We start from the raw sequence: 23,194 nt of genomic DNA on the forward strand, positions 1-23,194 counted from the left end.
AAGCTTTGTTCACACCGCCCTCAGCAACGCCCGTTCAAGTGGCCACTTTGAATAAAAAGTGTAAACGTGCGTTTCGGGCTTCCACGTTCAAAACCCCTTCAGTACTTGTAGCCATGCAGGTTTCTACCACCGTTTTCTGTGTAAAAAGTATATGGCCAATGAACACACTTTCACCAGTACAAAGCCCATTGAGACGACTGTTGTTGTGAATTTGGGCTATACAAATAAAATTGAATAGAACTGAACTTTATAAGTTAAACCAGGTTGAACTCTGACCAATCAGGGACTTGGATTTTGTAGTGACTTATGGATGGCATCCTTTTTAATTCACACAAGTGCCAACCATTTGAAAATTGATCATGGATGAGACATTAAAGGGCCTATATTATGATCTTTTTAAGCCTTTCAGAGTAAACTACATCCATATATTACATTTGGCACACTAAAGAACAATTTTTTTAATGAAATATTGGTTATTTTTACAGTTCATTTTTCTACCCAGAAGTAAGGCAACTCGATTTCTGAGGAAACCGCCTTTCGCTCCGTATTGGGTGCCGCCCATTTCATGACATCAACCTAGTGTAGACTCTTCCTGGAATGGGCTGTTCCTCACTTTGTGATGTCACAGTGTTAGAACCCACTCGTTTGGGTGGACTGGGAAGGGCTGGTGCTCAAAGCGCAGGTTTTCAGGAATGATTAGAGATGCGTAAATGCACCAAATTACTGCTTTGGGGTTGCTTTTCGCGGTAAATTAACATTATAATACACTTAAAAGGTCAATAACTTTGATTTTGCATGATACAGGCCCTTTAATAATTGCAATTTGTGCCCAGCTGGAATTATATGACACCAAGTCTTTCGTATGTCAGAATGAAGCTGTGAAAAGAAAGCCTGGAGCAAGATGTGCACTACTTTGACGTTTTGCACCAAGTCTCTTTTACTGTAGGTGGCAGACATGAGCTAGTAAACATAAACAGCAGCGTTATTGAACGATCCTCACATGCCCAGTGTGAATGTAGCATTAGACCGAAAGAACATATTTTCTGCTGAATTTTGTACTTTTAGTGAAAAAGGATTGACCTAATCACTCCTCCCAAATGCTTTCCTGAATCAAGCTGCAGACACATCACTGCAGCTCACATTATGCATCTGATAATCCAATTAGAATCAAACCCTCATTTGTAGCAGGGTTCAAACATTTTGCCAACTGATCAATACAAGGGGACGTCCTTCAGGGCGTAGTTAGCCATTTCAGAGAACAAAAAGGGGAAATTTGCATCCCTCTGGCCCTGTCTATGTCTGTTCCTTAAGAGAGAGACAAAACATGGTTTTGTTCCAGCATGCTGAAGGTAAACCAATTCTCTGTATGACCTCTATGTTTTTATATTATATTCATTAAATATTGTTAAATAACTTGTTTTCTTAATTTTGATAAAGTGATGTTGACGGTTTGACAGACACAGACTATAACAAAGGTGCTATTTATACTGACAGAACAGCTTATAAATGACAAAGACCAGATCTAACAAATCAATTTTACAAATACCAACATTTACTAATGAAAATCACTTCAATCTAGTTTAGTTGGGGAGGAATGGTGATAGTTTTCAAATAAAACAGAAGAATGACTTAAAACTACACAAAAACAATAAAAAATGAAGTTTACCTGTGGATTTCCTTTACATTCTTCCCCCCAAATGATATTTTCTGCTCAGTTTAGTCATCCCAGCTGAAATGCTTTTAGTTTCATGCTTCATTCCTTCTTTTTGTCTTTACTTCTTACTTGATGTTTTTTTTTAATATCTCATAACCTTCTCAGGTTTTCTTTTTTTTCCCCTCAATTGTCATTCTTTTCTTGTTCTCTTTCTGCACGCAAAAGCTTTTTCTTTTTGCTTTTGCGTATCTCCTCCTGCAATGCTCTTTATTTATTTCTTTTTTACTGTCACCCCTCACTGTTTTCCTTAAGGATTCACATGGAAATTGAGGGAAAACATCCAAGCGTGAAATAGTCCAGAAAGGGTTCTTGATGCTCACTTGTTATTTCATTTTCTGGATGAAACAAGGGCATTAATACTAAAAGGTTTGATTGAAAAAGAGCAATAACTTCTCCCGCTCTGTCTCTTTAATGCCCCTACAACTAATTCACTCTCACGCTTAAGCAATATATACTATTTATATATATATATATCTACCTTACAGATGATGATGTTCCTAGACTGACTGTCATCTTTTAAAATGCTAATCTATATTAAAAATATCTATATTTTTAAGAAAACTGAACATGTAGGCTGTAGGTTTGTTGTTAGGCAACTCGCATTGTAAAATTATAAAGAATTTCAAGCACTGTATTTTTTTTGTGTGCCAAAACCTAGAAAATAAATCAAGCAACTGATCACCTCCTTTTGTCCTATTATTTAAACATAAGGGACACTGATCAAAACTATCATCTGGGTGGTATTGATTATAAAACTTATTTGCAGTTTCTAGCTTCAAAAATAAAACAAAACATACACATCATTCTGATTCATCACTGAAATCCAATTGAAATTCTACAGGGACAAACAACCCCACACCCTGTGACAAGCGTGAACCACCCCCTTGTTGGGGTTGGTTGTTGTAATCTGTGTCTTTGATGGTTTATGACTTCTTGTTTACAACACTTGTTTACCCTGCGACAGACTGGCAACCTGTCCAGGTTGTCCCCTGCCTTCGCCCACAAGTGGCCGGGATAGGCTCCGGCAGCCCCGTGACCCGGAAGGGAAAAACGGTCAAGAAAATGAATGAATGAATATTTACAACAACTTCTCAAAGCAAAAGAGATACACATTTAAAGACAAAACTTCAAGCTTTCATTTCATGTAGGAATTAATGCTGAAAGTTTTTTTAAATATGAGCAATGCATAGATAAGTAAATGTGACAACCAACCCTGGTCTCCATGTGTGCTGTATATGCCATATAAAAGTTATACATATGTAAGTGGTGCATGCGTATAAGTTCCGTTAGAAATAAGTAGAATGGTCGTGGAAAGCCGCAAATGCGCGAATGCATTTCGCAAAAATCCCAAACAATTGATTGATTTATGTAATATTTGTGTATAAACTATGTAAAAAAACAACTCATAAACTGTGTAATTCTCAACAGACCAAAATTTAAACTGTTCAAAATCAAATTCATGTAAAACCTTCGACGAAGGTTCTTGCCAAATGCAAGAAACACTTGTGAATTAAGGTATATCATGTATCACCAAAGACGAAAAATGTCATTTGTGGAAAATGTGCATAATATACAAGTGAATGTGGTGACTGTGCAAGACGGCCTTTATTACTTTGATCCAAAAGAAACAGCTTCCTAGAACAGGAAAGATGAGGCATAATAAAGCAACAGAAACAAATTAAGACACCGATAGTAAAATAAGAGTGGTTTATTTCAAACCCGGGCACAATTAACTGTGGAACTGCCGGGCATTGCAGATGCTTGGAAATGCTGATTAGTCCAATGAGAGATGAATGTTGCCTAATGCCATAAGGAGAAAAGCAGCTAAACAGATTATCACAAAGATGGATAAACAGGGGGCGCATAGTTTTGGGGAAAGAAATTGTGTTAATACACAAAAAAGCTTGATGTCCAACAAAAACAAAAAAAAACCAATGATAATAATAATTTTCCTGCTTTTACATTACTCACATCCACACTTTCTCTCTGTTCTCTCCATCTTATTGTCTTCTCTACCTTCATCAGTGGAACACACATGCTGGCTTGAACACACAAACGCTAGGCAGACAGGAAATTACTATCTCACAACAGGGCACGGAAAGGAAAAGGAGGCGAGTGTGTGCTTGTGTGTGCGCGAGCGTGTACGTTTGTGTCACCTCTCATATATTACACATGTCTGCTTCAATGGATTTCCACTCTGAGCAACATTCAAGCACAACAGGGGACACTGCAGTGTGTTTCTCAGTGTTAAAAACAATTGGTCATGTACGCATAGCTACACATAGTCACTTATGTGAACAGGTGTGCTTTAGAAGGACTGGATTACCAATAGTAATCCCAAATGTCTCAATGCAGCTTCTTATTTGGCTTTGGAAACATTAAAACACATCAAGGCACGGATCTATCGGACACTTACTGTATAGAGTTCTCTATGCGTGTGATTGTGAGGAATGCTGCCAGATTGGCAGTGTACGAAGAGATCACAATGAGGGCAAACATCCACCAAATGCCCATCATCATCCTCGTTGCGAGGGTGGTGTAAGGAACCTCTCCACCTACAAGAAAAGGAGAAAAACACAGAAACAAAGAAAATTCTTTACAAAGGCCCCTAGATATTTGCATGTTGACAGTTGCCTCAGAGGATAAGACGGTTAACCCTTTAACATTGGAGATGTCTTTAACACTTCACGCTCTTTGACTTTAACTCTTCAACTGTGCACCCGATCATCATGAATCAGCTGATTTTGACATGGAGAAAAGCAGGTGTTTACATCGGCACAAAGCTGCTTTTCTTTGCAATAGAATCCGCTGGAATTACATTATTTGCGTCAACGGTTCATAAGTAACAGTGGACAAAAGAAAGTCAACGCTGGAGCTAAAGGTCTGGTTTAAAGGGTTAAAACACAACAAAATTTGAGCACGTAAAGAGGATGCTCTGGCATGACCGTGATCTTTACAAGTGGAAATACCTGAACAACAATTTCAAATATATTGACCTATCTTTGAAAAGCCAGCCCTCCATCATGAATAAAGGGGTGTATATATAAAATCTTAAACTCTGATCATGTATTTTGAAAATACATTTAATGTATCGTTATTGCGATATCAAGCTGTGCATATTTCTTATCGCAAAAGACGGCAAAAAATGCAATAAATGATTTTGTTTTAATGTGCTAAAACAATCTTATTGAGCTTGAACGACTTAACAAATCAAATAAATCCCTTTATACATTCGAGCAATCAGATGGAGCTCTTCACGTTGTTGACCAATCGGATGGAGCCCTTTTATGTTAGATGTTTGCCTCATATGTAGACTAGGGTCATTTGGAGTGTAATTTAATGTGTAATATATGTTGACTCGTACTTAAATTAAACTGATGCAGTACAATGAAAATGTTTTTAGTTGTTTCGTTATTTGTTCATTTATTGAAAGTTATAGCATCATCGCAATATTGATCACTAATATCGCAAACCGTGCAATTTCTTCATATTGTGCAGCCCCACATTTAACCCAAATTTCCATTAAAATGCTTGCAGCCCAATGCATTTAAGACTTAAACACAGTTTAAAAGAATTCTCAACTACTGTCCCTTCTGATAGTCAGAGGGGGAGGAAAGACCATTTTTTTTACTTAAAACGGGACTGGATCTCTGCACTAGCTCTTACGAGGTTCTTTTGTTGGTCTGAGTATTTCAGAAGCAAATGATTTCACAGAACAAAAACAAGGAAAGCCTCCTCCTCTGTGTGTAAGTTGTGTGGACAACCGTGCTTGATATATGCAAGAGATTGAAGGAGAATGCGTAGACTGGTTTTATAATGATACAAGTAATTGGAACTGATTTATTTCATGCAATCAAAACAAACCAAAATATAAACATAAAAGAAGATAAACGAGAGATATGTATCTATACATGCACATATCATACTTAAGATGATCAATAGATATTTCATTGGAAAAATGATAACACTAATTGCCTTTATATGCCTTTATATACCTTTATATTAACACCTAATCCTAAATCTTGTAGTTATATTTATCCATGAAATTCAATTATTGCGTTGTCTGATGAGTCTTTATTTAGGCTTCTCTTTTGAAAAATATAATTCTATTACAAACTTCATTTGAAATAAATGTTAAAAACATAAACTAAATGTTTCTTAAACTGTCTAAAGCTACCTTGAACATATTAAGAGTAAAATATGGATTCCTGCTTACTTGTAAAGTGCATTGCCAATAGCATTTTTTTTATATGTTCATTAACATAAGGCATGGAAATAATTCAATAATCAATTACCTTTGAAGCTTTGAGTTAAATAGGCAGCCTGTGCTGCTCATACAGACAAATGTTTGCACTGCTCATGCCCAAACACACTCTTGATTATATATTGCATATAATCACACAGTAAGTGTTGCCTTCAAGCCAATAGTTTAAGTTTAAGAAAAACAAAAAAACAAATATTTTCGAGGGTCTTTGAAGAGACGAGTCACTGTCAAACCAACACTCTTGTTTCCATCTCTTAGTGAATCAGTAGCACATGTAACAACCACGTAATCCCATGTTGCCTTTGTGTGGCCTTCTTTTCTCGTTCCACCAGATCCATGTCTTTCCCATGTTCCCTTTCAGGCATTCTTTGCACACTTTAGTATTTGATAGAATTTAAATGTGTTATCGCTCCCACGCTTTCTTGGTTTTCTGTATCTTTTTCATCCAGTGCATTAGCTGTTGGCATGGGATTTTGCCTAAAGGAACCAAAACATGTGGTAAAGCGCTCTACATGCAGTTTACGTAACTGTGTGTATCATGTGACACTTTGAGCTTTTTGTACAAATTCCAAAAATAAGAAAGGTAGATTTTTTTTTTCAAGACAACAGTTTATAAACTATCTAGTTTCCACTTTAATTGCTATTCAAGTATCATAAAAATGTGACTAATAGCAAATTTTGAAAAGTTCACAGTCATCTTTTCATGAGAAATGTTCACAGACATGAACGTAGGATTTGTCAGTGGGAGAATGAGTGGAATTATTTTTTTGTTTTTTTTTCATGGATGAGTACAACCAGCAGGCACAGATGCTTTTCTCTCACGATGCAAGCTGCCAAAAAAAGTCTGGAAATACATGCCAAACCGTGACTGTTGTGATCTGGCCCTCGGTAGTTTCTAAAAAAATGACCTTCATGAGGCATTCCACACTCAGCAAGGAGATTTTGAGATTTCATACTGACAAACCCACAGAGGGACGATTACATTTCAAGTGAAACACTATTGACAACAAAATGAATTGTAAAGTTTTTAACACAAGGGGAATTTTTAGAAAGTATTAGAAAAAGGAAAAATAACTGCTGTGTTAAGAGGTTCAAATTTCTTAGGAGGCAAACAGCCTTCTGTGAGGTTCTTAATGTCAAATTTTTCTGCTCATTTTATGAAAAGTTTTTCCTGTCTTCTTCAAGAAAAGACTACTGTGATTGGACATACGTCAAATACATATATTACTAGCTGTGTTTCTATTGACTATGAAATTGCAAAAAATGGATTTGCGATAAGAAATTTGCCTAATGGAAACACGACAATTTCGAAAAAACTCAAATTTATCGAAAAAGCGTTTCTTCGCTTGGAGGAGGTGTTTCTTGAGGCGTATTGAAACTGCCCTATTATTCAAAACTGCAATGGATACACTCTTTTTGAATTAAATGAGTCACGTGACCAAAGACCGTAAAGCACTGCTCATCAAAATTTGAGTCTGTCATGCAGAACTGTTGGAACCACAGCTCCTCTGTAAAATCCCCAACCACGATTTCTTAAAATCTCTTCATTCATAGCCACTACCACGTGGAAGGAGCTTACAGCTCCATGGCCTGAATAAGACGCCAACGTCTCCTTTGTTAGATGATGATGAGCGCTAGTGCCGTGGCAGAAATTTGAATGCATCTGCTGAAAATCAAAGTGTTGCTTACATCCATTGCCATGTTTTTGAATGACTTAACGCATGAGACGGTTTATGTTTATTCTTATAATTATGATTTAATAGAAACAGTACGAAATTGTGTTTTTTTTCCGGCATTTCTAGAATTCCACTAAAGGTTTGCTCATATGTCTAATGAAATCGCAGCTACAGTTCTGCTGCTATTGGACATCTTCTCTTTTGTAAAATGCTGCACTGGCTTTTTATATCTACACAATACAAAGCAGGTATTCCCAAATACATGGACAAACATAACTGATATTGTGAAACCCTCTCTACGGGATATCACAGAAACAGAGCCCACTGCATGGGACTGACTGGTACAATAGGATTTTCATCAATGTTTGGGTTAACATTTTATTCCCATATAAAACCCTCCACAGGGCGGTTTATTCTTAAAAACCCTTATGAGGGATTTCTTTACACAAATATATATATGTCCTAATCCATTGCACAAAGCAAAGTAATGAGCAATGTCTATAAATAATTTCTACGTCAATCTGGATCTACACACACTCAGAACAATAGAACGTTTATAGTTTCTGTCAAGAACTTTGGATAAAATAGTTGAGCCTTTTTTTAAGATCAAATTCCACTACTAGAATTTTCTGAGCTCCCTTGCATTTTACAAGAAAGAAGATTGGCACAGATTATATACAAAAAAAAAGGAAAAAACTTAGGAAGCAAAGAAGAGCTGATAAATGTGCAACTGCAATCACTTTAGTTCCATCACAAGATGATGGAAACTCTCTTAGAACAATTTGGACAATTTTTCCTTTTTTTTTCCGAAGCAGTTAAAGGAGCGTTGCAGAAAATGGTTTAATGGAATGCCACAGCAGGAGGTTGACTGCTGCAAATGCAGTAGAAAAACTAGAAATATGCAGGTTGACCTATGAAAGGGATTCAGTTATCTCTCCATGTTGACAAAACCTTGAAAAAATGTACACATTTAAATTGATTATTTAAATTCAAAGACTTACCTAAATCAAAAATGTGTTTTTTGGTGTGTTTTTTTTATTTAACATGTTCTTGTAGTATTTTTCTGATGATGGAGAACAAATAGAAAAAATATTAATCGTAAAATTGCAGCAGACAAAAAAAAAAAAAAAAAAAAAAAAAACACTGATGATTGCTGGCCATTTTTGTTGAGTGTACACAAAGGGAAAATGGGAAGTCAGGGAAGGTTTACTCTGCGCCAACGGACCCACCCACAAGTAAGAGGTGATTATTTTAGGACATAATCCTAATTAAAAGACCACTAGGAACGCTTTGAAAAAAGATCCAAAAATGATCAGATTGGGACTTCAAATTAAGAGTTTCTTCTTTTTTTGTGTGTGTGACAAAATCAGTGTGATTGTTTATTTAAAAATTCAATTTGAGCTGCCTTTTAGTTGCTACTTTCTTCTGAATTCAAGAGAATCAAAGGCTTCTTAGAATAAGCAGTGTCAAGGAATCACACGCAAACTCTCAACACCAAATAAACATGCCTTCCAGCCTGTTTTTCATTTCCTGGAATGACATTTAAGTCAAAAACTGGGATAACGAGTTAGACGGGTGCAGGAGCTGTGGAAATCGGTGTGCTTGGTGCTCTGAATAATTCCACAAGTTAACAGTTCTGCATAAACATTTACCGTTTCTCTGCCTGCCTCCTCCTTTTACATCTTCTTCATCTTTACCACCTTCTTTTCCCTGTTGCTTTCCTCCTCTCCACATCCGGGTTGACATTCTACAGTCAAGGTAGCTCCAGATGAGTGCAGCTTTGAAGCTAGTCGAGTGGTGGGCGCAACCAGAGTTTTTTTTTTCTTTTTTTTATTTATATATATATATATGTGTGACTTTCTTGTAAAGCCTTAAATCTCACCACTGAGCAGGCACCTCCACTGCCTCAGATTATACCCTCCACCGTCAGACGATTTTGCAGGAATCATTATTTATTTCATTTCCTCCCATCATTTTCTCCGCTTGCACCTCAATCACTCTCAACTGCTGGTGTCCCACTGATTATAAACAACTTGGGAGGGACATATTACGGATCTGGAGCTGCAGAAAAGAGGAGGAAGTGAAAGAATAGAAAAAAAAGGGGTGGGGGGGGGTGACCGGGGGCATGCAGCCTTCCTTTGGCGGCCCTCCTGCCTTCTGCTTTTCAATCTCGCCTTTGTACATGTGCCACCTCTAATACCCCTGGCTATCAGCCAAAGCTGAGAGGGTATTTTCCATGTGGTTAGCAATATTTTCAAGCCATCGAGTGCCACCATTTAGAGGATCCAGCAGGCCAGTAATATTGAGGATTTGAGTTAATAGGCTTGAAGTTTCCAAATCAGAGATGTGCCTAATGCTATCTCCTTTTCCAGCTGCACTTTTCACTCCTTGTCAAATTTTTTAAAGCCTGCACGTTTCCAGTAACACATCAGACACTTGGGGTTAGAGCACAGACCTGAACAGGATGAATGTCAACAGGTATTTGTCTTCAGCTCACATATATTTACAGACAAAGCACTAATATTTCAATATAACAAGGGCTAAAAGGAGTTTGTATGCAGAGCACACACAAACTCCGATCAACATCTCAAGCAACCAGATTTATCCCAGCATTTGAGTTGGCATTTCAGCTGACAACGTAGAAGTTGTTCTTGTGTGTCGGCAGAAGCAAATATAGAAAGAAATATTCTGCATCATTTACATTTCATTTCATTATTTGGCATCAACATGAATATACAGCACGGCCAGCTGTGTATTATAAACCTCAACTGAATCAAAGCTATTTAAATATAAATGAAAGAAAAAGTAGTGAAATTAATGTAAATAATTGCTAACTTTAATAACTGTTTCCATAAAATTAGTTTTAAGTATAGATTATTGGCATAAAATCTTTTTTTTTTCCTGAAGCGGTTCATCTCTAGTATTGATAAATCACTTAGTTCAATGCAAAAATAAATCTAATGAAAGCAAAATAACCCTTGTTTCAAGAATATTCTTTTAATTTCTTTTGTCTTGCAAGACAATTGAACATGAAAATTTCAGTTCTTTTCTTTTTTTTACCAAAGGTCTCACTTTTAAATATGTTATAAGTTATTGCAAATGTGTTTAACTATCTGAAAACACATTTTCCCATCTCAGGCATTATTTTGATTTTATACATTTTCTGATTTCTAGTTGGTTGAAGTAAATATTCAATCCTGTTACGTAAGCCATGGAATCTCCATGATCATAATAAAAATAATTTTTTAGAAATTCTATATTTTTATTCAAGACTCCACTGTTGTCACTTCCTGGTGTATATGCAATCATGGATAATAGCATTTTATTTAAAAGGGCAGGAATCACTGTGTGTTACAGGGTTGAGGCGTACGTTACTCAGGGACAAAAGTAACATTAAGGCCTGTTCACACCGGGACGAATTTGTTTAACGCCTCGTGACTAAACAAAGGGCACCAACGAGAGTGTGCACACCGACGCGAAAAAACGCCACGCGTTAAAGCGTCAAAAAAAAAAAACGCCTCGGGTTCGTTTTTTTTTTTCGACGCGTCGCGTCGAAATCTACTCGACCAATGAGAATGGCGCTTTTGCTCACGTGTCTGGAGCTTCTGAAGTTACAGTAAAACACAACTTGGGGGCGCTCAAACACAAAACTGCCTTGCTGAGCACACATACCAGCGAAGAAGATAGACGCCAAGTAGCGTCTACACAGCCGCGAAGCAATAATGACGGACATTCTAAAATATCCCCGAACCAAGCACCAGTTGGAGCTACTGGTGCTTGAAATATTCATGTTTTCTTTGTTTGATTCTGACAAGCGTGTAAATACTTGCTCTCTTCTTCTGAGTGAAAAGCGACTTTAAGAAGCGTAAAGTTGCTCAGCGCCACCTTGTGTACAGGAGTATTTCTGTTTACATTAAGCTCCATCTAATGTCAGGGAATGAAATTGCATGTTCACTCCACTCATTGTCAGCGAAAATCGCCTGGGTGTGAACACAAAAAACGTGGTGAAAAACGCTGGCGAATAACGCCTGGCGAATATTCGTCCCGGTGTGTACGGGCCTTTATTTTAATTAAAAACTTGATATTAATTTTAAAACAAAAAAAAAATGCTATCAAAAGAGTATAAAAAGGGCTTTAAAATTAACATAGAACTTTTTCCAATAAGGTTGGTGGGTGTTTGTAAAGTAAACATTCATTTAGGTCATGAGGGACGTGACAAAATTGGTGGTGTTTAATAATCTTTATTACCGGTATTTCTAATAAAACACATAATTGCATTTTTTTTAAGTATTAAAATGTGCATTTTCGTGAATGTATTAAGTTTAAATATTTAAATATGTTTAAATATATAGCTTGATGACCAATTATTTACAACTTGAGGAAAGAGAAGGACACTAATTGTGCCATTTTCGTGGAGTGATTCAACTATCAGGTTATCCCAAGAAAACCTTTTGGTAACACTTTATATTAAGATTCCTTAACAAGCTTTGTGGAGTTTGCATGTTCTCCCCGTGCATGCGTGGGTTTTCTCCGGGATCTCCGGCTTCCTCCCACCATCCAAAAACATGCTTCATAGGTGGATTGGCAACTCTAAATTGTCCATAGGTGTGAGTGTGAGAGTGAATGTATGTGTGATTGAGGATATTCCACCCTGCGACAGACTGGCGACCAGTCCAGGGCATCCCTTGCCTACGCCCAAGTGGCTGGGATAGGCTCCGGCAACCCCGTGACCCCGAAAGGGAATAAACGGTCAAGAAAATGAATGAATGAATGAATGAACAAGCTTTGTTAACACATTAACAAGCATTATAAATGAATTTATAGGTTGTTAGTAAGACATTTATTAGTACAATAAGTCTAATAAGGTTTATTAAATTACTTAGTTAACACATTTACAAGCATTATTATTAGGATGTTTTCAAGATGCTAATAATGCATTTACTGATATTATAGGTGCTTAACAAATGTGTCAATGTTAATAAGCTTAATAAGATTTATTAACAACCTTTGTTAACAAATTAAGAATTATTATTATTGTTTGGGGTTCTAGTAAGATATTTATTAGCATTATAGACGCCTGACACAAGCGGAAGTGTTCATAAGCTTAATAAGTTTTATTAACTAACTTAAATTAATAGGCTTTATTAATGTGTCAGATGCTAGTAAGATATTTATTAGCATTATAAATGTCTTGCAAATACCTGAAAGTGTTAATAAGATTTATTAACAACTAAAGTCAGACCATTGTCTTCTAAATCCATATTACTAAACTGCTTATAAGCTTTACAAATGTATTAATTAACTTTGTTAATAGTTTATTAATTGTTTTGCAGCACCTCATCTAAAGTGTGGACGTTTTATTACCACGAACAACTACAAAGCATAAAGATTGTAAAAAGAACTTTATGACATTAAAACAGACTAAACATACACAAATCGTTTTGTAAAAGATATATAATAATTTAATTCAGACAAATAATTTTTTTTTAAAACATATATATACTGGTGTTGGATGACTAGCATCATAGCTAATAAGGATAAAGTATTAGCATCTATCCTGAGTGAAACATTCATTGCAAATCCCATCACCAGGAGACAGTTCTCTGCATTCAATGCCAACTGCATTCAACCACTGTTGCCTTGCTTCAAAGTCCACTAGAAAGTTGCACAAGTCAGTAATTTTTGAAGAACGAAGACAATAAACCTACAGGAGTCATGCTAAAGCTAACACGCTAACGACCGACCGGTACAGAGTCAAAGATGGGTGGGGCTTTTTTCGTCACCTGTGTGAAAGCAAAGTCTAAGAGGCCATTCAATTGGCTGAAAGTGAGCACGCCTGTTTTGCTGATGAGTTTGATTGACAGATTCATTAGCCAATGGTGACATTAGTTAACCTGCCCATCTTTGATTCATAGATGGGCAGGTTACAGGTGCAACTTTCTTGTGGACTTTGAAGCAAGGCAACAGTGGTTGAATGCAGTTGGCATTGAATGCAGAGAACTGTCTCCTGGTGATGGGATTTGCAATGAATGTTTCACTCAGGATAGATGCTAATACTTTATCCTTATTAGCTATGATGCTAGTCATCCAACACCAGTATATATATGTTTTAAAAAAAATTATTTGTCTGAATTAAATTATTATATATCTTTTACAAAACGATTTGTGTATGTTTAGTCTGTTTTAATGTCATAAAGTTCTTTTTACAATCTTTATGCTTTGTAGTTGTTCGTGGTAATAAAACGTCCACACTTTAGATGAGGTGCTGCAAAAAACAATTAATAAACTATTAACAAAGTTAATTAATACATTTGTAAAGCTTATAAGCAGTTTAGTAATATGGATTTAGAAGACAATGGTCTGACTTTAGTTGTTAATAAATCTTATTAACACTTTCAGGTATTTGCAAGACATTTATAATGCTAATAAATATCTTACTAGCATCTGACACATTAATAAAGCCTATTAATTTAAGTTAGTTAATAAAACTTATTAAGCTTATGAACACTTCCGCTTGTGTCAGGCGTCTATAATGCTAATAAATATCTTACTAGAACCCCAAACAATAATAATAATTCTTAATTTGTTAACAAAGGTTGTTAATAAATCTTATTAAGCTTATTAACATTGACACATTTGTTAAGCACCTATAATATCAGTAAATGCATCATTAGCATCTTGAAAACATCCTAATAATAATGCTTGTAAATGTGTTAACTAAGTAATTTAATAAACCTTATTAGACTTATTGTACTAATAAATGTCTTACTAACACCCTATAAATTCATTTATAATGCTTGTTAATGTGTTAACAAAGCTTGTTAAGGAATCTTAATATAAAGTGTTACCAACCTTTTTTTTTTCTTTTGATAACAATATATTAGATGTTTTTTTCACAAGATTGTAGATTTCCCTATGTTTTAATAAAGAGATAAGGAAGAACTATTATTATTATTATTTTTTTACTTTTTTTCAACAATTCCAAAGCAGTGTGTCAGAGAAAACGATCATTTTAATCATGGTCTAACTGAGGCGGAGATTGTGCTGATGTTGTTGGTCACAAACAACATCCAAATCATTCATCACCATTTGATGAGAAGGTTGGCCCGGCTGCAGCTGCGCAGGCGTGTCTACAAGCAGATATAGGGTAATCATCAATGAAAATCTAGTTTGCAGTGATCTTGTACTGACGAGAAATACCATCTTGTGGTCTTATCATAAAAAGAAAATTAAAAAAAACAACACCTTGATTTCTTGTGATAACAAGATTTTAGATGTTTGAAAGGTAGATGTTGTTATCAAAAAAAAGCAATATCATTATAGGAGAATCAAACAAACATACAAAAAAGCAGGGTGGGCCATTTTTGACTTTCGTAGTATTTCATGAGCAAAATAATATGGATGAAGGCAAACATGTCTCAGTGACAATAATCTTTTTCTTAAAATAAGGAATCACCTTTTTTTTACCCCACTGGGAATTTCAGTTATTTTACCTACTTGAAAAAAAAAAAAAACACTTTTTAAATTTTAAGGACTGTTTGACTGTTTTTGTTGTGCTGTAATGGTATTAATGTAGTTTATAGCTGTCAGCTATGAGTTGCCCAAATGAATCTTCTTTTGAAATCAGCATTGTAGTTTCCCATCACACACAAGCAAAACCCAGCAAGTGTAGCATGATGTGATGAAAATCAATATACGAAAAGGGGAACGTTCTCTGATCTTCTGTAAAGCTGCAGATGAACATGTGCTCGCTGTTATGGTACCTTTATTACAAATACTGCTCTGGAGAGCTTCGGAAAATGAGTGAAATTTAAAATTAGATTTCAATTGTTATTTGTATCACAGTTAACATTGCAGATTAAACAATAATTGATCAAATAAATACCAGAAAGAGAATGCTTAGGAAGGGGAATAAGCCACACCACTGATAAGAAATTGACCAAAAATCATATTATTAAAGCAAATTCCAAATATTAAGCCACATTGCAGACTAAGGGGAAGCTTTCTAATTTCCATCTGTTTTCTGGTCAGTAAAGAAACTAGAAAGTAAGAGATGTGTGTCTGGGACATGAGCAAAAAGTCTTTGAGAGTGCAATTTGTGTTATAGAAATATGATCTTCAGTGTGACTTACACTGGGGAAATAAAAAAGGGGGAAAAAAACAGATATTCTGAAAGTACAAAATATCCCTCAGTGGCAATGCTGGAATGCTAAAACAAGGCTCTGCAGCTCCAGCAGTCAAATTATGGACATTGACTCCATTTTACAAGAAAGGAGCAAATTAAAATATTGAAATGCAAATTACTCCCTGCTGTAGCTGTACTTTAAAGTATCCCCACTATGATAATAGAAACTATATCTGCACATGAATAAAAGGAATACTATGTTAAGAATAGGAAAAAGAAAATGGACAAGTTAGAAACCAGCATGCTTTTATACCGTTTCTGGACTTAAATGAGAGAGAAAAGTATTTAAATCCTTTTTACAGAAAAAATAAAATCATTGGAGAGAAAAAAAACAGTTCTATACATCCATCATTTGTTAAGCTTTGACGTGAAGTCTCACATAATTTCCACAGAGCAGCAGCAGTTGATCAGAAAATCACCTCTGAGTTGGCACGGAGTAAGCCCACCTCCACTTCCCATTATCTATCTGTTTATACACTCACAGCCCTTGACAACCCCAACATAACATTACCGGTGCAACAAAGATGGCGAGCAATATTCAGCCTTACTTTTCCTAAAGCAGTTGTCGGATCAGAAGAGGAAAATACAGTATAGACGTAGATGGATCATTTGGTTTACCAGTGGATACAAAATTATAAACACAATTTAGCACAATTGTGGCCCGTCAATTTTAGCTTCTGCTACAGACTCATTCAAATTAGATGTTTTTCATCTGCTCCTGATTCACAATTTCAAACAAAAATACTGAGAAATGCTATTTTGAGCATAACTTTCTTATTAAATGTTCTCCATTATAAGAAAAATGTCACAAGAAAGTATTAAAAAGACCAAAAACACACTTTTCATTGAGGTGGGTCTTTAAATCTTTAGCGTATTTCTTTCAGCGTTTTTCACCAAAGATTTTTATCAGGAATGTAGTGTTTGAGCAGAGAAAGCTCTATATTATTTTGTTTTTATGTTGTTGTCTTACAATCCAAATGCAGGATACCAACGCAAAATTAGTAGCATAAATTCTAAAAGCAGTCAGATTATAAAAATTGATTTTTTTGGAAATGTTTTCATAAAAAAACTTTTTTAGAGTGTATTGAGACTGTAAAAATCATTTTGTTCCGGACCCAGTACGCTTAATTTGGTCCGGCTTGAGTCATGAACCTTCGGACACCATCAAGCGGACTTTTCTGTTTTGAACCAAGGCTTGTAAACAAAACCACATGACTAAGGATCTCTTCACTTATTGGTCAGAAATTACAAGGACAAAACAAAGCAAATAGATGCAGAAATGATGGAAGTCCTGCACTTTGCAAACCGTGTTGGAGTCGGTTCATTCAAACTATATATATTTTGCTGACCAATTCTTTTATTGGGGGAAACTAGCTAGAATTTACTTAAAGTGAACCAAATATGTCCAGTCTGAGCACACCCCAAGTGGTATTCTGGATATTTAATAGTTATTGAAATTGTATGAATGAATGTTTTTTAAGACAGTCAATCATCAATAAGCACTTGATTTTGTAACTTGAAAAGAATCTATCGGGTCAGAACCGGATTACAAAAACTATGCAAAACTATAAAATGAATTAATTTAGTAGGGGTGGGATTATTTAAGATCACTTCTTCCTAATCCTTTCTGAGCAATAAATGAAGCTCTTTTTTGACTTTAGTAAATGATCACTACATTTAATTAAGCAAATGTGACGTAAGTGTGTCTTTGTTTTGAATCCATGCATTTCATCATTTCTGTAATGAGTTCGATAAATCTGTGTGATTTTTTTTTGCATTAACTACAAATAATCCTTGAAACTGAATAGATAAAGTTTTCTCTATCAGGATGTAAACCTGAATAGCACACGCTCTTTGACCTACCGTTACTCTTTGATCAACATGAATCAGCTGATTTAGGTTGATTAAGTGTTGCATAGTAGCACAAAGCTGTACTGCTCTGCTCGAATTACAATAATTGCATTTAGCGTTTGAAGACTTATGGCACGGTTTATGTGCCACATTGAAAGATTTTCTGTAAACATGGCATTAGTATGTCTCTACGGCTGCACTGCTTTTCAATGGTTCATTCTAACCAACAGAACCTAAAACCTCCTTTATCTGACCAAAGATTTTTTTTTTAAATTAAATTTCAGGTCAAACTGTCACAATATAATTTCAACAAATCGAGTAATATATTGATCTGCTTTTTCCGTCTCCCCTGACAGATTTTATTTCAACAACAGCGCTAGAACCAATTTTTTTTAACAGATTTTGGTACTTATTGAATTGAATGTCACTTAAATCCTTCATTAGAGCTTTCTATGCTGTGACGCCTAAAGCCAGGCCGATACGTCTAAAAGGTTGTTTACATTTGAAAGTTTTTCATTTAAACAAAACTTCTTTTATATGTGTTTTTCAACAAAAAGGGGCTGGAGATTGCCCTATAATTATCTTTTATTGAAAAATCAAGTGCGCTTTCCTTAGAGTGGGCTTTACCAATGAAGCTTTTGGTGTGTTGGGATAAACGCCTAATTAGACTCAGGCATTGATTTTCAGCACGCGTTTCTGAAGCACTAAAAGCTTGTTTTTTAAAAAGTTGGCCGGCACAGCATCCAAACAGCATGTGTAAACAGTGGTAACACTCCAATTTTTGATGGATGGTTAGTGGCAAGTCTGATGTTTTTGATTTTCGTTTGAAAACGATGCAAACTCATTACACGTCTGTGCTCCAAAAATCAGTGGCAAACAGAGCTGGGGGGATTAGATTCTCAACTGTCACAAACAAGAGATAAGTGTTGTTGATATTCATGCTAATGACGTAATGTGGGAATGAAAAACAGATTTGTTTGGCCTTTTTTTGCTTAAAACTTGTAATTATTGGGACTTCTCAAAAAACTGTTTTGCATTTCTTTTATTTTGCATCTTCAAAATGATCTTTCTTATTGGTCAAAATGACCCAATAAGAACTAATAGGTTGTTAATGTGAATCCAGTTTTATCCAGTTAATTAATATTTCAAACATGATCCTAGTCAAACAAAACAACTCAATGATCAAAAAGATTTACAGCTAAATTTCACAGTTTTTTAAGTTAATGGTGACCTTTTTTGCTGAGATATTTTTAATTAGACTTTGTGAAAAGAGCAATCATTTCTCTTTGCATGGTCCAGAATTTGCCCCGGAAACATCATAGAACATTCTTTTACCTGGATGTAGCACACTTAACACATGGTTATAGTTGTTACGGCCCTGGACCAAATGATTGTGTTCCTGCTGCCTGCCCCTTTGCTCCTCCTCCTTCACAGGCGCAGGTATTTGACAATCGGAAGACACGGATAAAAGATCCACCGTAGATGTGCTTCAGAGAGACTATTCTGTTGATCTTCCTTCCACGGCCAGAACCGACGCTGCAGCTCTGCGTCTTCTCTGCTTGCCTGCATGCACTAATCTGTTTGACTTCTGTTGGTTTTGCTCCATTTTACAAAGATTCACTTACACTCATGCAACAGCACACCTATATGCTGTCTGTTGTTTTGGTTGTTTATTATTCTTTATATATATTAAAAGTACTTTAAATGCTAAAAACTGGTCTCTTCTCGCCTTTTTTATGGTCTAGAGCCAATCGTAACAGTACTTTGTATCCTATGCTAGTATGGTTATTTAGACAAAATCTATTCTGTAGTGTCATTAAAGATCAATAAGTGGGAGGGCATTCTTAAACTTGCATTTGGACCGTGGTATTCACAATGGTCAAGCAGGGAGGGACTTCTTCTTTTTTCTGTACTGTTATTAGTGCATGTCTCCTAACTACAACTGGAAGAGGCTTAATGTGAATTGTCAAAACGATGCAAATCTTGCGACTCTTGCTACAGCCTTTTTTCTTTCACAGCTTTATTCTGATGTATGAAAGACTTGGCGTCAAATAATTCCAGACTCGGCACAAACTGCAATTGTTAATGTCTCCTCCATGATCAATTATCAAACGGTTTGCACTTCAGAGAATTAAAAGGGATGCCATCCACACGTGACTACCAAAATCACTACTAATTACAATCCTGTGATTGAAGTACAACCTGGTTTACCTTGCAACGCACATACATTGGTCATATCTTTGTACGACTTTACATAGACATTGCATTGAAAGTGGCCGCTTGAACACGCGTTGCCGAGGGCGGTGTGAATGTAGCTTTAGAGTTGACCAAAGTGGTCTTTGATATCAATCAAGCAGAACCTGAAGTTAACTCTTGAAAACAAGCACCAGAGGACCAGTGTCATGCATCAAAGATACATTCCAATCTCTTATATACATACTTAAGCCGTATGGCGTCTACGAGGGTATACATTTTGTTTTCAGGCCACAAACTTCATAATGAATCCATTGGAATCCTTTCCACTCAATTTTTGCTGAATACAGCTATCTTAAGTAAAAAAGTCTTTCCATCTTCCCTTCAGAGTTGTTCCTTTGTGCTTGTAAATAACTGTTTAAGCTGTTGTTTTTCCACTTTTCCTCACACCCTAAAATGAAAAAAGGAGTTAAAACCCGAGAAGTTGTCCCAGACCAGTAACCAGCTATTCCTTTTGTGAGTGTCTCTGCACTTGTAAATATCCACCCATCTTTTTGATTCCCTCACAGAATATCTAAAGCCTGGATTCTACTTTGACTGTATATGTGCGCGTCTATACTGGTGTTTGTTTCTTTGTGCAACACACAGTAATTGCTTGAAATCAGACTTTTCAAACAATCTGCTTTCTTCTCTTCTTCCTTCAAGCCTCATCAGCACTTTTGTTTTCCTTTCACAGTTCAGAGAAACACTGAAATGACAGGATCAGCAGAAAATTCTTTGAGCTTATTTACAGGGCGATGTTCCCTGCTTGACTCTGTAAACAGATCAATGAGGTGTATGTATAATACAGTATTTACAACAGCAAACAGGAAGTTAGGTCAAGGGTTTCTTTTGCAGGTTTTTTTCATTCTTATTCCTTAAGGCCAAACAAAGAAAGAAGAAAGAAAGAAAGAAAATGTATACAATGGTACAAAACAAATTAACCAATCCATAAAGCCATTTTCATTCAATTATATTTTTTTAAAGTGACAATAGGTAAAAGTCCATCTTAAAGTCTTGCAGCTTAAACCATTAATGAAGACACATATGGAATTTTGTGACGGTCTTGTCTGTTAGAGATTCAGAAAACCATTTTTTAACCCTTAAGCTACGTACACAATGGGAAGTGGCGGTTCTACACGGAATTACTCCCCAGGCAAGGCATCAGCTCATCGTTGCTGTTTTTAATCCTATGAATGAAATAGTTTTTGTTATGACTGATTAGATAAGATTTTGTCACCATAGTCTTGTAGTAAATGTTAAATGATCATCTTTAAAACTACTTACAGATTTATGAAAAGTCCATTGACTAATTATAGAACCCAGCATGATGAAAAATAATAAAAAAATACACTGACGCACCCGTCTATAAGCCGCATGTGCCCACATTGAAACGTGTTGTAGAACAAGGATGTGTATGTGCTGAAACCATGCGCATGTTTAAGAAGGAGGAGGGAGCGTGCAGCAGAGGGAGGGGAGAGCTCATGCAACGCAAGAGGGAGTGAGAGGGAGGGAGCGAGAGCGTGCAGCAGAAGTATGTTGGGGGTGCGCGTTCATGTTTGATATACAGAATGAGGGGGAACTGTAATAAAAGAAGGTTTCCCCCAGAAAAACGGTGAATGATTCTTTATGAACCCGCTTTGGAGGCTCTGAGGGTCCGAACGGGGAAGCAAACCCCGAAAGAAGATCTGCCGTCAGAAAGAAAAAAAGTAATCGCAGGAAAGGTTCAACACATGATATATTTACGAAGAAAGACGGTACACAGAGTTTTCAGAGTTTTAATGAAATACCTGAGCTTCTCTTTCCAAACAGTGCCTATGACACGGCAGTAACACGGCAGCAACATGGTAGTAAGAGCACTAACAGGGCTGGTTAAAAAACATACCGGTAAAAGTCACTGAGAGAGAGAAAAAAAAAGTCTCAGAGAGCAGCAGTAACATAGGCTACGTTCACACTGCAGGGCTTAATGCTCAATTCTGATATTTTGAAAAAATGCAAAAAAAACTTTTGACAAGGCCGTTCAAAATTACAATTAAATGTGAAACTTTTGTGATCTCCTGTGTGAAAATGAAATGTCCCAGAAGTGACCCGCATGTGCAGAAGGGTACTCAACGGTGAACATGTCACTTTTTTTTTTGCGGAAGTAGCTAACGTTAACAAAGGATGTCAACAATAGTGTTGTCAAAAGCGCATTATTATATTTATTTTCACAAAGGAGCCAGCACAAAAACAATCTTCTAATTTTAAGAAGGCATTGGAGCCGGGATTGTCTGTACCCAATGTTGTGGAATGGGGATGTGTATGTGCTGGGGCCGCGCGCGTGTGTAAGAGAGAGGAGAGAGAGCGTGCAGCGCCGGAGGGAGTGAGAAGGGGCAGCAGAAGTGTGATGGGGGCGCGCATTCATGTTGTATGTTACGGAGGAAGGAGAACGGTAATAAAAGAAGGCTTCCCCCAGAAAAACTGCTATTGACTCTTTATTAACCCGCTCTGGAGAATCTGAGAGTCCGAACGGGGAAGTGAACCCTGAAGGAGGATCCACCTTCGGCCCTGGAGAAGGTCTCCCCCGCGCTTCTTCTGACCACAGTCGGAAAGGAAAAAAAGTCATGGCAGAAAAGGTTTAACACCACGCTCGACCATTTCGCTGGAAATCTTTTTAAGAAAACCACCCGGTTGTGATAAGAGCCCTTTAGTTTGGCCTACATAAAGCTGTCACCCCAAATATTAATCAAATCGGTGACCTCGCCTTCCTTCCACTGACTGGTCTCAGCAGCATCGTCCACCATGGTTGATGTTTATGTTCTTGTTCCCACCTACTTCAATGCAGAATTATGCCGCGTGCCTCTGCGCAGCGCGCGCCTATGCGCGGAGGCGTGTGCTGCACAGCGTGTGCGCCGGACGTTTTCTTCCACAACAGTGACACACCGTAACACAGCAGTAACAGGGCTGTTTTAAAAAACAAACGTAAAAGTTACTGAGAGCTTTCTTCATCTTCCTACTGTGCACTAAAACCATGGAAGTCTTCCTCTTCAGTTGTCGGATTGGAATAGCGTCAGATATTCTTTGCCGAACACTCTCTCAGTCTCTCCTTCGTTGACGCCGTCAGTGACGCGCCTTTAAGTCTTTACGCTTTGACGCGCCTTTACGTTCATTTACTTTGGCTTTTCATTGAACGTGGCAGCTTGATTGGGCATTGCCGAGGGCGGTGTGAACGTGGCTTCAAAATTAAATGTTCATCATTAGGTGACTTTCATGCTAAAAACATTATAGTTAAT

General features: G+C 36.6%; 1 protein-coding gene across 3 annotated transcripts in view; it reads right to left on the minus strand.

Moving 5' to 3' along the window:
• The window catches only part of grid2 (glutamate ionotropic receptor delta type subunit 2), a 562,418-nt gene that overhangs the window by 79,536 nt on the left and 459,688 nt on the right, over positions 1 to 23,194 (minus strand). For all 3 annotated transcript variants that reach the window (XR_002873852.1, XM_023958368.1, XM_023958369.1), the window contains exon 12: positions 4,131 to 4,269. Coding sequence is in view for 2 of the 3 variants with exons in the window: in XM_023958368.1 (XP_023814136.1) it covers positions 4,131 to 4,269 (139 nt within the window). In the remaining variant the exon portion in view is untranslated. The remainder of the gene's footprint in view (positions 1 to 4,130; positions 4,270 to 23,194) is intronic.

Source organism: Oryzias latipes, chromosome 9, assembly GCF_002234675.1.
Source record: "Oryzias latipes chromosome 9, ASM223467v1".
NCBI lineage: Eukaryota > Metazoa > Chordata > Actinopteri > Beloniformes > Adrianichthyidae > Oryzias > Oryzias latipes.